Source organism: Capra hircus, chromosome 11, assembly GCF_001704415.2.
Source record: "Capra hircus breed San Clemente chromosome 11, ASM170441v1, whole genome shotgun sequence".
Taxonomy (NCBI): Eukaryota; Metazoa; Chordata; class Mammalia; order Artiodactyla; family Bovidae; genus Capra; species Capra hircus.
The window spans coordinates 3,676,589-3,691,951 of NC_030818.1; the positions used below are offsets into that span (position 1 = coordinate 3,676,589).

The window sequence follows — 15,363 nt, forward strand, 5'->3', positions numbered from 1 at the left end:
ATGATAAACTCAGTCCCTTTGGATTCCAAATGAGATGACTTTGGTTTTCTATTACTTTATTCTCTAGATCCTTCCCTTCTTCCCCTTTTTATAATAGAATTTCAGGTTTTCAGGAAAGTCATAAGGCCTTAATGTGGTTTTGACACAGAACATAGAAAGCGGTCCATGAACTTGACTGAGAAGAAGCCAGAATCAGGAATGACGGCAAGGTGATGGCGCCCTGGGTCTGGTTTGCGTCTGAAGAAAGGATCTAAGTGCATTTCTAAGAGAAATTAGTGTTTTCCTGAAGGGACGCAGGGACCTGCTGGTGCTGGTTGCCTGTTACCTGGGGGAGTCTGAAACCATACACCTGGGTGTTTCTGGAGCAGAGCTTCTGAGGTGTCGTGTGTATCTGTGTCCCCTGAGACTCTTGTTAACAGCAGATCTGGGGTTTGGCATTTCTAACAGGCTCCCAGGAAGCTGGTGTTGCTGGTCCGTGGGCCCCCCATCAGTAGCTGGGGAACAGTTTCCTGGGCAAAGCGCAGAGCAGATGGTGGCCAGTCTTCATTTCTATGCCGGCAAAATAAATGTGCCATTTTTCACTAAATGAAATGTTTATTTCTCCTCATTGTCACCGTAATTTATAACCCCTTTCTTTTCTCGGCATGTAATTCTTCACTTAGTTAAGTATTCCAGTTATAGAAGTAAGATTGTGAATATCTTGTTAGGAAACATGGTCCAAACCCCTGAGCCACGCAGGGTGTACGCAAGGACGTGTGAGTGTGCTCTAGGGCCAGACCAGGTACCTTGTGGCGTCGGCTCACCGCGACCGACTCAGGGTGGCGAGTGGGCCTTCTCGCCACTTTCCAGGTTTGGCGTGTTGCTGCTGTTGCGCAGTTTCTTGGATCTTAGGTGCTGGAAGGCTCTGCAGTGGGAACAGGCGCTTTCTGGCACGGGCCTCCCTGCTTTTTATAGCGGTGCTGACAGCATGCTGCACACGGTTCCATCCCTGAGTCAGACCTCTCGGCTGAGAGCTGGTATAGGCAGGTCTGGTGTCCTTCCTCAGCTTCCGAGGGTGGCTCCGCCTGCCTCCACTCGCCCCTGGGACCCCAGACCAGTCTTCTGGCCAGGAGCCGCCATCCCTCAGCGTTTCACAGCCCCCGTCATCAGGGAAGGAAGCGTGCTCGTGGGCAGCTTGGAGTCCCCGAGGCCTCTGCCGACACGTGCCTGCTCGCCCATAGCAGTGTCCCCACAGGGTCCCTTCTCTGGGCGCCTTTCTTGCACGCTGGATACGGGCTGACCATCTTTATCTTCTCTCCTTCTGATCCTTAGGTCCCTCGTTCAAAGCAAGCAGTTTGAAAGCAGATAAAAAGCTAGAATTTGTTCCCACTAACTTACACATACAAAGGATGAGAGTTCAGGATGATGGAGGAGCAGGTAACTGCCCCATGAATCATGTCGGTTCTTTCCTTGGTCCCTGAGCTGTCACGCGTCTGTCCTGTGTGTCTGCGGTGGCGTTGGGCTGAGAGCACAGCACAGGGACCTCCAAGGCCTTTGTGAGGAGCTCTAGCACCTTCCTCTCGTTTGTCTTCCCTCCAGCTTCCTTGCGTTTCTGGGGCAGAAAACGGCCCACAGGTCATCCTTCTGAGGCAGGGGCGCAGGCTGAGTTGTGGGTGTCTGTGTGGCCCCACCCCGAGACCCACACAGGCCCCTCTGAGCCAAGATGAGGGTGCTGGGCTCCAGAGGCCCTCAGGCACCCTGGATGGTGGGACTAGTGTTGCCACAGGCTGCTTGGAGCCGGGCTGGCGGGGGACCCCAGAGCTTCATGCATATCCCCGTAGCCAGCTTTGTCCACAGGCCTGAGCCAGAGTAACGGAGGAGAGCTTTCTGTCATTCAGATCAGAACTATGACATCGTCACCATCGGGGCACCAGCGGCACACTGCCAGGGCTTCAAGTCAGGAGGTCTCCGCAAAAAGCTGCACAAGTTTGAAGAGACAAAGAAACAGTAAGTTCTCAGAGGGTGTCTGTCCTCCTTGTTCTGCTGTCTCAGGCTTCCTAGATTTAAAAAAAAAAAAAGTCACAAGGGGACCGCAGAAACATCCAGCGTCCGATCTGCTTTTGCGGGGTTGGGGGAGCTGCCTGAGGAGCCTGTGTTGGGAGGTGACCTAGTGCCCGAGGGCCTGTCCCTGCAAAACGGCAGCCGATTGAAAAATCCGCCGGGAGAATGGTGCCCCCGGTCCTCGCGGACTTGGCGGGCTCCACTGCCCTTTAGAAACCCTGGTTGAAGGTCATAGGGTACGAGGTCTGGGAAAGATGGTTTCCTTTCCTGGAGGACATTGGTGGTCAGTGTTCCCAGGGTCAGAGAGGCTCCAGGGGCTGCAGGGAGTGACCAATCAGAGTGGGGGAAACGGCGAGGTGGGCGGGGCACGTGATAAGGGGCGGGGCCTTGGGGCCGGAGCTCTGGGGGCAGGGTGAGCTGGTGGCTAGAGCTGACAGGTTGAGCAGGTAGGTCAATGCCAGTGCTAGGAGCCTGCTGGAAAGAGGGTACAGGGGCTGCTGCAGGGCAGGGACGACAGGGAGAGAGTGCTAAGCTGAGCTCTGGTGTCTGACGCCGGGAGGCATTGGTGATCTTCCCAAACATCACCTGGCTAGACTTACCTTGACTGGAGGGCTCGAGTGTAGGAAGTAGATGGGATGCATGTAGGTGATGCCGTGGGCTCCTCAGACCTACAGGTAGAGGAGGAGTGGGACCAAGACAAGCTTGTCTCAGGCTGGTAGGAAAGACGATGGGAAATGAGGGGAGATGGTGGAGGACACTGATGGAGTGAGGTTCTGGAGAAGGTGGGGAGGCAGGATCCTGGGCAGTGATCCTGGAAGGGCCAGGAGAAGGAGGTGGTATCACAGAGAAAGAAGAAAGTGGGGCTGCAGCAGAGCAGCCTGTGCAGAATGTGGAGCTGAGGCCCAGCACCAAGGCCCACGGTCCTCAGGAGGTCCCGTGGAGCTGAGGCCCAGCACCAAGGCCCACGGTCCTCAGGAGGTCCCGTGGAGCAGTTCTGGAGGCCTGGCAACTGAGGCCACACACACAGTGCTGGCTGTAGCCTCAGGCCAGAGCTGGCTCTGTGTCCTGGGCGGGTGTCAGGACAGGGCTTGAGCAGGTTGACCTTGGACTGCAGGGGCTGAGGAGAAAGGACAGGTGTAGTGGGCTGAGGGGTGAGCGGGCAGGCAGAGAGCACCCAGGGACTCAGGGTTCAGAGCTCTCCCCAGGGCAGAGGGTGGGAAGTGAGCCTCAGACTGGGCAGCATCTCTGGGATCCTGCCCACCTTCCTGCAGCCCTCTTGACCTGGATCTGGCCCCACCAAGGGCTCCTCAAACCAGGCCACCAGACTCACCCGAGGATTTTCCAGCCTGGTGGTCCCCTGGGAGTTAGGGCAAAGACAGCTTCCTGTGCCACCGCCGCTCTGCACGGCCAGCCGCCCGTGTGTCGCTGCACTGCATGTGGGGGTGTGAGCGTGCGACTCGGCCCTGGGGGAGAAAGCCAGTCAGGGGCTGGCCCTGGCCCAGGAAGGTCGGGGTGTTGACACTAGTTATCCTGCATGTGAACTTCAGGACTCTTATTCCCCAAAGGCTTTTGTAGTATTTTTCAAATATATAACGTACATGTTTATGTATTTTCCTACTAATGGCATAAAACCACCTGCAGGAATGGTTTGCACCAGGGGAGCTCTCCTCAGCGCAGGTGTAACCCACCACATGCAGCGTCTCCCTGGGGCTCAAGCACACGTGCAGACGCTGCTCTGACCAGGGAGCACCCTGGGCTCCTAAGTTGAATCCTCCCTGTGGTCGGGGCCTCCTCAAGTTATCTCCAGAATTTTGATGAAAGAGAACTTGGGTTTTTTGTTTTGCATTTGCCGTTTGCTAACAAGCTGCTAATATTTCGTCTTGGTTCTTTTCTTTAGCAGTTTTGAGGAGTGTTGGTGAGTTCTCTGTCTGTGGAGAGTGTGCGTTTGGGTCTTGCTCTCGTGCAGAGAAAGCCTGTCCCCTCCTCTGTGAGGTGCTGCCCCTGCCACGCCCCCGCAGGCTCCTAGCTGTAGTCTCATAGACAGAACTCTCCTTCCAACTGCAATGTTCTGTGATAATGAATAGCCCGTCTCCAGTCTGCTGTTTCAAACCCTCCCAGTCTGTCTGCGTCACTTGGAGCAAAGACCCAGCTAGGCCCGGCAGGTCCCAGGTGCTGAGGCTTCAAGCCAGTACAGTGGTGTGTTTGGGAACCCCTTCCTGGCTTCTTTTACTGCCATCTAAGGCGCTTCTCTTTTTACCTCCCCTTCACCTCTCGCAGGAATGAAACCAGCTTGCTTTTTCTTTGGCCATGCCTCATGGCACATAGGGTCTTAGTTCCCTGACCAGGCATTGAACCCCTCCCCTGCCATGGAAGTGCAGTGTCTCAGCCGTAGACCAGCAGGGGAGTCCCCAGTGTACATTTTTATGTTTAATGGTTAATGGAGGTTTGCAAAACAAATTACTAGGGTTTAACCCCTGGAGGGCAAACCAGGGGTTAACATAATCAGATGACTTTCTCCACCAAAGAATGAGATGGCAGCCAGAATCCTGGTGCCTGCTGACCGGGGCCCCCAGGTGCTGCCCCTGGCCTCCCCAGGCTCACCCAGAGCACGGCCCCGGCCCAGAACAGGGGCTCTGTACCAGGACTCGTGAGGCTCCCGCTGCCCTCGGGACCGCTGCCTTCACGGAGCTGGAGCAGCTCAGGGCCCTGGCTGGGCGGGCCAGGGTGCCATGGGGCCATGGCCCTGTCCCCCAGCCGAGGCCCTGCAGCTGCCCCATTGTTAGTCTTTGGGCTCACACGACTGTTGTTCACAGTCGCCCATGAACAGCCGCTGTTTGAGGCGTGTCCTTTCTCACTCCCGCCATGTGTCCCTTCCATGAGCCCCAGTTACTGATAGGACCTGTGTGTGAGGACTCGTGGGGAGTGGGGAGGTGATTCCTCTCCGGCTGGCTAGAGGCTTTGTGCTTGCTGAAATGGACACACCGTTCCACACGCACATGAACGTGCACCTCACGTCACGAGTGTTCTCTCAAGACTGGGGCCTGGGAAGAAGAGATTTGGAAACTCCCATCCTGAGACTTGACTCCGCTGAGTGGCAGCTATTCATTGGGCAGAGTGATTGCAGCTTGGAGAGCAGCGTGCGCACCTCATGCTGTGCAGGCCTGACTGCGGCCTGCTGCGTGGGCTTCTGACACCTCCATCGTTTCTCACTGTGACGTCTGGGCTTGGGGTGTTGTTTGTTCCGGGGTGCTGTGGTTTTCGTGTGTGCATGCTGACCCCGTAGTCTGTCGGGGGCAGGGCAGGGCCGTTTCTTGGTGACCCGGCTTCCAGTCAGCCTGGAAAGAGCCCAGTAAGGAAAGGGCTCATCCCTGATCACGTGACCCTCTTCTCCCGGGGCAACGAAGGAGGGTGTGGTCCTCCACCTTCTCTCTCCTCCCCCAGAGTTCTTTGAGGGTGTCAGTCAAGGCCCTTCATTCCGTGAAAGATGGTTGCCTTATATGTTTTCCCCCTGCTTCCCTCGCTTCCTCAGGTGGTCTGAAAAATAAGTTTGTAATATAGGGTTGATTTGGCATTTTAGCCAAGAGACATTCAGTTTATGTCCCCATCTAGAAGGTCCCAAGATGGAGTTGGTTCCCCAGAGGCTGGTGTTTGTGCCAGGCAGTGGCTGAGCTGTGGCTCTGACGTTGCATCCCAAGAGGCACACACATGTCGCTTGGCGGCAGAGATAGGGAGGACCGGTTTCCTAAGTCACTGAGTGCCTTGCCTCCGGTCCGGCGCATCCTCTATGCCCCTCCATCCCTCAGGACAAGATTTTTTAAGCAAGGGAGTCCCAGAGCAGGAGAGAAAGGACAGAAGCCCAGTTTTCTGGGGACTTCCTAAGGAAAACACACAAAGGAGGGTGTGGGTCTATGTGTAGGAAGTTTGAAGTCCTTGTTGGCCAAATGAGAAACCAGGAATCTTTTGGCAAAGTCCAGCCCCCACTGAAGTCTGCTTGTACTGTGACGTGACCCCCTCCAGTATCAGCAGACCCCAAGTCTCCACTTAGGTAACACTTAGAAACTGACAGAAGAGGTTCTTAGGTGAAAGATGGTGGATGTTCAGATGACTACCGGGCTCAGTATCTGTACACATGTGTATAAACACAGTAGAAATACAGATATGTGGGAATATAGATAAAAGACTTAACTGTATTTTAACATTTCAAGCCTGTACCATATAGACAGGGTGGATCTCCTGAGATTTACTCTTGCCCGTCAACAACTAGACTAGCCTAGGAAGACACCCCTGAGGAACAGGACGCTTCACCTTGTGTTGGGTGTGGGCTGGGCTTGGGAGGGTGTCTCCAGCCTTGTCAACTTGGGAGAACCCTTTTGAATCTGTTCCATTCCTTCCTAGCACATCATCCAGCTGCCAGTCCATCATCTACATACCACAGGACATCATCAGAGCTAAGGAGATCATTGCCCAGATCAATACCCTCAAAACCCAAGTGAGTTACTACGCCGAGCGGCTCTCGAGGGCGGCCAAGGACAGGTCTGCCACTGGCCTGGAAAGAACACTTGCCATCTTGGCAGACAAGGTAGGAGGGGCTACCCTGCTGCGGGGGGGTGGGTCCCTTGGGTTTCTGAAAACCCCTGGACACCTCATGTGTGCTGAGAGCTGTCCACACAAGTGGTGATGCTGGGATGACCTCGAAGGCCTGTCTGCCTTCAGGTGTGTTCCCCACACGGCCTGGAGTGGAGGTCTGGGACTGGCCTGTGGTCATAGAGCTGGAGGGGGGCCAAGGTAGTGACGGAGCCCAGGGCTCAGGATCCTCGGGGATGGCCTCATGCCCTTGACTTTGCAGTGAGTGCCGGGGGCTTGTTGGAGCTGGGGCGGCTCCTCCGCCTCCTTGGTAGTGGCCTGCTCAGCACGGTCTGGGTGCTGAGAGGCTGGGTGTGCGTGTGTCCCTGCAGACCCGGCAGCTGGTCACCGTGTGTGACTGCAAGCTGCTGGCCACCTCTATCCATGGGCTGAATGCCGCCCGGCCTGACTACATCGCCTCCAAGGCCTCTCCCACCTCGACCGAGGAGGAGCAGGTGATGCTGCGGAATGACCAGGACACCCTCATGGCTCGGTGGTCGGGCAGGAACAGCCGGTCTTCTCTGCAGGTGGACTGGCACGAGGGAGAGTGGGTGAGTCCGCACTCCCCACACCCCCACCCCCCATGCTGAGCGGGCCACCGGCCCTGCCAGGCTGCATCTTTCTGGGACTGAGGGACTGAGGACTTGGGAGCTGTGCTCTGACATCAGTTCATGCTCTCCCGAAGGGGGGCCCCAAGAGCAGGTCTGTCCCTCTCGTAGCGACACATCACAAAGCCAGCCCTGTCGCTTGTTGGGTCTGCTCTTCAGAGGCACTGGTTCCTCCAGGCCCACCCCAGTGTCCTGAATCCTGTCTGTGTTTCTGGAGACACCCCCTCCCAAACCCAAGTGATCGGCAGCTCCCCCCAGGGGGCCTCAGTCTCCTGTGACAGTCGTGTGAGGTCTTCGGTGGACGGAGGAGGGGACGAGACCGTCCCTTCTGCCTGCCCTGGGCTCTGGGATAGTGACTGGCAGACTCTCCACAAAACAGGACATTGGTTTGCCTTTGGAGCTGTGAATTTTCTCGCTGTTTCTAAGTTGGGGGCTTTGGGGAGCGTGGGGCCCAGGCGGGGATCCGAGTTGGGGGCGTCTGGCTTGCGTTCTGCCCCACCCGAGGCGCGCGCTGACCCCGTGCCCTTGCTCTGGAAGGAGAAGGTGTGGCTGAATGTGGACAAGAGCCTGGAGTGCATCATCCAGCGGGTGGACAAGCTGCTGCAGCGCGAGCGCCTGCAGGGCGAGGGCTGCGAAGACGGCCTCCCGGGCGCCGGCAGCGGCTCCAGCCGCAAAGGTAACCGGGGCAGCCAGGCCTACTGGATCCGACCGGAGGACGCCCTCTGCGATGCCCCCTCCTCGCCATGCCCCTCCGCTGCATGCTGCCCTCACCCGACCACACCCACACGTGCGTATGCAGCCCAGGTCCCATGCATACTGTCCGTCTGTCTGTGTGTCTCTAACTCCATGACCCCACGCAGACTGCAGGGAGGCCTCTCAGCAGAGGGGAGTGTCGCAGTGCCCGGAGCAGCAGGCGAGGGGCGGGGGGCTCTCCGCGTCTTCACGGCTTGTTGGCCCTCAGCCCTCCTGGGTCCCCCCTGCTGCATCTGGAGGGTCGGGCTCCTAAGCATTTGTGGTTTGTCCACCCACCTGGGAACCTGAAGGAAGCAGAATGGTAGACACCTTTCTGATGAGATTGCCTGTTGCATCAGGGATGAAGGAACAGGCGCAGCATGCAGGGAAGAGCGAGCTGGTGGCAGGCCCAGCACTTGTCTGTAGAGGCTGGTGGTCGTGGGCTGGGAGCCCTTTTATAGCCGCAGCCTGCTGCCCTGGCCCGTGCTGGTAACTCAGGGTGGGCCCCTCTGCCACGCCTGGGGCCCGGCGGGGTTTATCTGTTTAGCGCCACCTCCAGGTGGGTCTCTCCGTGGATGGCAGGACAGTGGCCTGGAGCAGCCTGCTGCATAGAGAGCCCACCATCTGTGGAGATGGAGCCTAACCAGGCACTCCGTCCTGCTGGCTCCTAAAGCTGGTGCCGTGCTTTCTGAACACGGAGGTGCTTGGTCCCTACAGCTCCGGCCTTTCCTAAGCGCTGGTGGGGCCGTGGGCCAGGCAGCTGAGACTGGCCGCCGCCGCCTCCTTGCTCCCCTTTGGGAGCGTCACGCAGTGGGAGGCGAGGTGCTGACGGGCCTCCGGCAGCAGGACTTGTTTCCACACTGGGCAGCGTTCCTTCACGACAGGCAGGCTCCTGTCGGAGCGGCTTGGAGAGTCAGATGCCCTCTGTACTCCAGCCCTCCTGCAGTCTGTCCCCAGGCCGCTCCTCTCGCGAGCGTGTGTCTCCGCAGTGTCTGCATCCTCCACTGTCCGTCTGTGAGGGTTGGACTTCCAGTTCCCTAGACCTGTGTTCAGTTCATGGAGCTGTCTTGTCGTCGTTCGTGTTCCCATTTTTTACCGTGAATTGTGTTGCTTTTAACAATCTTCTGAAAGTTCATTGCTCATCTCTCTTTAATATTGTCTTGCTTGCAATTTAAACATTTTTCTGGAGATAAAAAAAAGTTATTGATTGGAGTTTTAAAAAAATGCAGGAGGTATTTTGTTTAATCAGGTATACTGTTATGCTCATAATTTATTAAATGTTCTCTTTTTCTAGGCACATCTCGTAATGTTCAAACGTACAGACATATTTAAGTGCAGTTTTGAAGTGATTTAAATGAGCATTTATTTATGATATCTAGGGTGTGGCTGGTACCTGTGTGTGCCTGACAGATCAGCTCTGTTCTGCTCGCAGGAGTAGGAAGTGTCTGAGAGTCTGACTCTGCTGATCAGCATTCAGAGAAACATATGAAACCATGTGCCTCCAAAGTACCCGCCCGTGATCCTAAGCATAGCTGGGAAGCCATTCAGACCCCCGTGTGCTGCGGTGGATCAGGGGAACCAGACTGAGATGTTTGTCTTACTCCGTCTCTTGTCCTCAGGGGCCAGAGCTGGGCTCTGTCATGCTTCCTGATGCCCTTCCAGGTTCCCAGGGTGGTCCTTTCGGCCTAACGAGCAGGTTGGGTTCACACCAGTGTATTTATTACCTGTGAACAACAACTTCTGCTTCTTGGAAAGACTTTATTATCGCTTTTCATTCCAGTTCCCCACCCCGTGCTGGGTCCTTGGTTTTCATCTTTCATCAGGAAGTTGCCCTGCCTCAACCTTGCCTGGTGGGTGGGGTTCCCCTGGGGCCAGGGCTCAGCAGGACCCACTGACCAGTCCCCACCGACAGGAGCCACAGAGGCTCCATGGACCTCCTTCTCCTGGTTGTCTCTCCCCAAGTGACCCATCTTCACCCCTCCCCGCCAACCTGCCAGGATCTGCTGACTTCCACAACATTCCGTGCACACACACTCCTGCTCTCCTCGTCCCCAGAGAGTTATTCCAACCTTGGACCTGCTTTCTGTTAACCCGAGGTCCACGGGTCACACCCCAGGTCGTGTGCCCTTGAGAGTACGTGCTGCATGTGTGTGGAGCCGTCCACTGTGGTCAGCAAATCTCAAGGGACTCAGTGCCCTGAGGCCACCAGAGGAGATCCTTCCCTCTCCCTGTTACTGAAGATGAATTTACCCAGCAGGGTTAGCCCCCAACCTTTTCTCAGGCGTAGTCCCAGCCCAGCCACTTGGGATCCGTGCGGATCATGAAAGCAGGCCTCTAGACCCTTCTCCTCATGGAGATTCGGGATCTCAGAGGTTCTGGGGAGGCAGGAGTCGGTATTCTTCCCAGGCATTTCAGGTTTTAACCAGACAGACGTTCTGTGCCACACACCCCATGGTGGCTTCCCTCCTTAGAAAGCAGATGGTCTCAGGGGTGTGAGCTCTGGAGATGACACTGAAGTCTTCACCACACACAGGTCTTTAACATTGCTCTGTTTTCTGTCCCGCTGGCCAGTTCAGGAAGTCATGGCCAGAGACAGTTAGAGGGGAGACCCTGGCCACCGCCCTCTGGCAAAGCCCAGGGTGTCAAGTGTCCATCCAGCTGCCTCTGTCTGTTCTTGGGGATCTGAAACTGCCTATTTCAGGATCTGAAAACATTCTTGGAAACCAAAAGTTCAGATGTAAAATAAGCTTTTACCCCCAAACAGTCCCTTCTCAAACTTGTTTCTTAATAAGTGGCACACACAGTTAACCAGGAAAATTTTAGGAGTCCTGCTGGCTCCTAAAGCTGGGTCCTGCTGAGCCCTGGCCCCAGGGGAACCCCACCCTGGGATGGGGTTTTTAAAGGAAAAGTGAAATTGAAGTGAGTACTTCCTGATGCTACTCAGTGAGGGTGAAATCAAGTTAAACTTGGTATCTTTAAGGGACCCAAGGGGGCTTTCCAGTTGTAGCCCTCCCTCAGTCATAAAGGTTTTGTATTCGGCTTATGTGGCAAAGATTGGCATGGATGTGTTTGGTGTATGGGTTTCCTGACCGGACTCCAACCTTTTGGATCTCAGCAGTTGACCTCTAGCCCAGGCTCCACGGCCCATTAGGGCGGTGGGCTCTGAACTGGACACTTACTTACTGGTCAGTCTCTCTCACTACACGCCTGCTTCCAGATGTCGTGAGTCTTGGGCTCCGGCACGTGCCATGCGATGGACGTGGGGGCGTTATCGCATTGTGACACGTAAACCTGCTCTTCCTGAAGAGCGTCTCATGTTGAAGTGTCAGCAACATGAATGCTGACACCGCTGTATTGGGCGGTGTGCTCCCAGCGGCCCCACCACCTCCGCGGGACCCCTCAGGAAGAGGCGGACAGGCCCCTGGCCTCTTCTCCGCTCAGTTTAGCCAGCTTACTGCCAGCTGCTGCCGCAGTTGCTCTAAGCGTTGAGTTGTTGGTGTTTGAACTATGTGCATGCCTTAATCATCCATGTCACCTCCATTTCTGTGCAGATTGCAGCCCCCCTCCTGAAGAGTCCAGCCCAGGTATGTGGTTTCCGTTCAAGGCTCCGCAGACCTCTTCTTAATATCCAGGTCGTGTGTGTAGCTCCACTGTCAGATTACCGTGTGCTCTCAGAGTTGGGAAAATGCTTGAGGGGTTTCTTCCCTGTGACGGATGTAGCAGCTGCTCTTAGGTATGCAGAGGGGCCAGGCGGGCTGGGCACTGGGGCGTCCTGCGGCCGTTCAGACGGCTCGTGTCTCAGTGCTCTGGGGGTCCTGAAGTCGGGGGCCTGGTTAAGACAAGTTCGTGTTTATGAACGACGCTTCCTGTGATTCCACCGACCCCGCAAGCATCCCGTGAAGGTCGGGAGGCAGATGCGGCATAGCTGCCCGGGTGCTGTGCCTCACAGTCTCGCGGCATCCCCTCTTCCGAGTCTGGCTGTGGCCTCAGACTTCCCGTCAGACCCTGCTGGGCTCAGGTGGAGTTCGTGCTGGAGATGCAGTCCTTTCTGCTCCATCTGCATGGAGGAGTCGGTGCTCATGACTCTAGTTCAGGGGTCGGCAGCCTCAGCTCTGAGGGACCCCCTTCACCTGGACGCCGCTCTCCTGAAGGGAGTCACACCTGCTCGGTCACACAGTTCCGTGGCTGCCCGGGGCAATTCCAGAGTCCAGCAGTGGCCACAGAGACCCCCGGGGCCTTCAGAGCCTAAAACGTGGACTGTCCAATGTTTTACAGAGAAGATGTGCCGACCCCTGCTCTAGTTCATACTGAGTTTCCTGAGTGTGGCTTGTGGTTTTCCCAGAGTGAGCATGACAGCCCCAGATACGGTGTTTGTTTTGCTTCCCTGACAAAAGCCAGCTGCCCGTCAGTCTGAGGATCACATGCCCCCGACTGTACGTGTACATGTGGCGAGACACGCGGGGCTTACCTCGAGTGCAGCCAGCCAGGACTGCGGGCTTCACCCCCCTGTTCCCGTGCGCTCTGAGCATCCTCTCACTCCCAGGGCACCGGGCACTCAGCTCTGCTCACGGCGGTTCCCCCAGAGCCCCGGGTGCTGTTAGCTCCTCACTGGGTAATCTGACCGGGCACCTTGTAACGGACCCACCAGTCTGCTCTCGGCCCCTCAGTTTCTCTCCCCCTGCCCTGCCCCAAGTTTAGTTTGGCCATGAGCCTCTCCAGCACCAGTCCCCTGGGCTCTCTGAGGCCTGGCAGCTGCTTGGGCAGTTAGCTCAGCGCCCCCTCCCCAGCCAGTGCCCAGACTCGCAGCCCTGCTGAGCTTGCCTGCACGGCAGGTTGGTGCCTTCACGCCGCGCTGTCTCCCCAGGCTCTGTGGCAGTGACGGTCCCCAGAAATTAAGACCAGGGGAGGTGGTGGTGGTCCTGGAGCAGCTCGGGCTCTCCTCAGCTCTGCGCGTCCTGCAGTTTGCGGAGCTGCCGGGCAGTCCTGTGCTTCCCAGGCAGCGAACAGCCTGGCTTGTACGCTCTCCTCGTCTCCTGTCAGCTCCGCCACTTCCCTGACACTCAGGTGGCCCGTCCACAGTTGACGTCAGGTGAACGCAGATGGTCCCCTGCCAAGAGTTCCCTCAGCTTTCCTCACAGAGCTGTGTTGAGTCCGAGTTAGAACACGCACATCCTCTTCTCTCCCTACTTCCTCCCTTCCCGCCCCTGTTAATGAGCACACGCGAAAGCACAGCTGTCTGAAGCCGCGTGGTCCTGGGCTGCCCTCAGTGGGAGTCGCTGGTGAGCAGGGAGTCAGGAGCTTGTCCCACAAAGAATGCTGCTTCGTCACTGCTGTTTTTTTCATGGCCAGGCTTTCTCAATGAAGGAAGCCAAGTAAACCCCTTCACCAGCACTAACGTCCCAGAGTCATGTACTTGATCAGGTTCCGGAGGATATCTCATTATTGCCCCTGAAGTTCATTTTGTTTGGAAGTTTTAAATTTTGCTCTGTCTTCATGTTGACCCTCAATGTCTTATCCCCAGCCATTGCTCACTTACGTAGTCAGACGTATATACAGATGGCAGTTCTTTTTGTGTGTCTGGGAAAAGACTTAGCCTCTGTGAGGCTGTTTCCTTACCTGTATTAGTCACCCCCTCTTTGTGGATTAGATGAGAAAGCAGTTAAAAAATGAGGTCTCACAGGTACTCACTAAGGGCTGGTCGACACTATGTGAACCCTGGAACCACCCAGACACGCCGAGCCCTTCTGTGGGCGACGTCAGGCTCGTCTCCCGTTCAGGGCTACGCCTCTTCTCTTTGACAAATTCTGAGTGCTTTCTATTTTGTTTAAACCATTCTTCCAACACGACAGTTTTTTCCACTGTTTTTTCCCCTCTAATGTAGCAAAACTAAGCCATTCTTATATGAATTTTGTTTAAACAGAAGTAAGGCAAAGTAAAAAAATTGTATGCAGACAGCTTGTTCAGTCAGCTCAGACCACTTGTATATTCTGCTCATTTTCAGGTTAAAATCATAAATTTGCATAATACACATATATATTCACATTAAGTGGAAAAGTCAAGCAAAGTTGGCAGCATTTGCTCTCAGAGCATTTACTTCTTAAGTGAAGGATGGTCTGAATGCCTGCCTGCCTCTCCCCACAGGACTTGACTTAAAACTTAATGACTATTGGCCATTTTTGGTAGTTGTTGAGTATAACTGACATGGATTCAACAGAGTTATTCAAAGAAACAAAAGCACGGCCTTGGAGAATTTTAGAGGAAGGAAGAGACGTGGATGTTGTTTACTGCAGCCATCCCATTTTGCTGCGAAGGCCCCGTGGCTGAGTGGTGGGGGCCTGCCCCTGGTGTACCCACCACCGCTCGGCAGCAGCTGGGCCCGGGCCTCCCGCTTCCCACTCCTCCATCCAGGCTTCCTCGTCACCGTGGTCTCCTTAGTGAGACCTTTCTGCTGTAGACGTGGCAAATTCAAGCCGCTTGTTTCCGTGGCAGACATGAGTCCTCATGCACACTTCGCTCATCTCCGAATCCTGAGTTTCTGTGTTGACCATACAGCGAAGTCCTTTTGCAGGTTTTAGGCGTTTCTCTACATTTCTCAACAGAGTGTGATGCACACACAGGGCAGAGCTGTGGCCCCCTTTTCTCTTGTTTAGATTCTGTTTATCTGAGACAGAGTTGACCATCCTGGCAGCTGCCCTGCTCACAAGGCCTGGGGCCTGTCCCAAGTAGGATGATGGTCGTAGGCCCCCAGTGACCCACACCCCTTCCCAGGAGGGTGCCCTGCTTGGGCCGCATGCTGGACTCGGGGGGGGGCTTACCCAGTGGCAATGAGCCAGCACCTATTTCTGGGCTTCGTGGCCTGTTAGAAAAATAGCTGATAGGGGCATGGCTTCTGCCTGCCGAACGTCTTCCAAGCAGAGAAGACGGAAAGAGCCAAGGCCAAAACACCTGTTACTCTGTTCATTTTCCCCTGAGCATCTATTTTTAAAAAATTGTTTTGCTACAGGGTCAAAGTTTCCTTATATTCCAAAAAAAAAAAAAACCAAAAACCCAGTACGCTAGGAATAGATGACGGGAAGATGAGGATGGGGGCAGGGACACTGGGGGCTGAAAGCATGGGCTGCCTTGGGGAAGGCTCTGTCCCCAGACACGGGCCAAGGGCGTGAGCCCGCTGAGCACAGGTCAGCATGGGTGGCTGGCCTTGCTCCAGAGGCGCAGGGCTCTGTGCCCCGCTGCCTGGGTCAAGAGAAGCCAGGTGACAGGTCTCCCGGGGGACGACTAGTGGTGCCCTGAGAGGGACCGGCCTCAGCAGACGCCACGTGCTCTTGGAGCCTTTCTGTCATCGTCCTGGGAGGGGACAGTC

At 55.8% G+C, this 15,363-nt stretch overlaps 1 protein-coding gene across 9 annotated transcripts in view; it reads left to right on the forward strand.

Annotated features, from left to right (window-relative positions):
* Positions 1-15,363, forward strand: part of INPP4A (inositol polyphosphate-4-phosphatase type I A) — a 117,277-nt gene that overhangs the window by 81,732 nt on the left and 20,182 nt on the right. For 3 of the 9 annotated variants that reach the window (XM_018054888.1, XM_018054892.1, XM_018054890.1), the window contains 7 exons: positions 1,312-1,416; positions 1,878-1,986; positions 3,938-3,955; positions 6,436-6,619; positions 6,996-7,214; positions 7,809-8,058; positions 11,555-11,587. In XM_018054888.1, coding sequence (XP_017910377.1) covers positions 1,312-1,416; positions 1,878-1,986; positions 3,938-3,955; positions 6,436-6,619; positions 6,996-7,214; positions 7,809-8,058; positions 11,555-11,587 — 918 coding nt within the window. The remainder of the gene's footprint in view (positions 1-1,311; positions 1,417-1,877; positions 1,987-3,937; positions 3,956-6,435; positions 6,620-6,995; positions 7,215-7,808; positions 8,059-11,554; positions 11,588-15,363) is intronic. The other 6 variants (XM_018054893.1, XM_018054895.1, XM_018054889.1 and 3 more) reach the window with 4 other exon arrangements.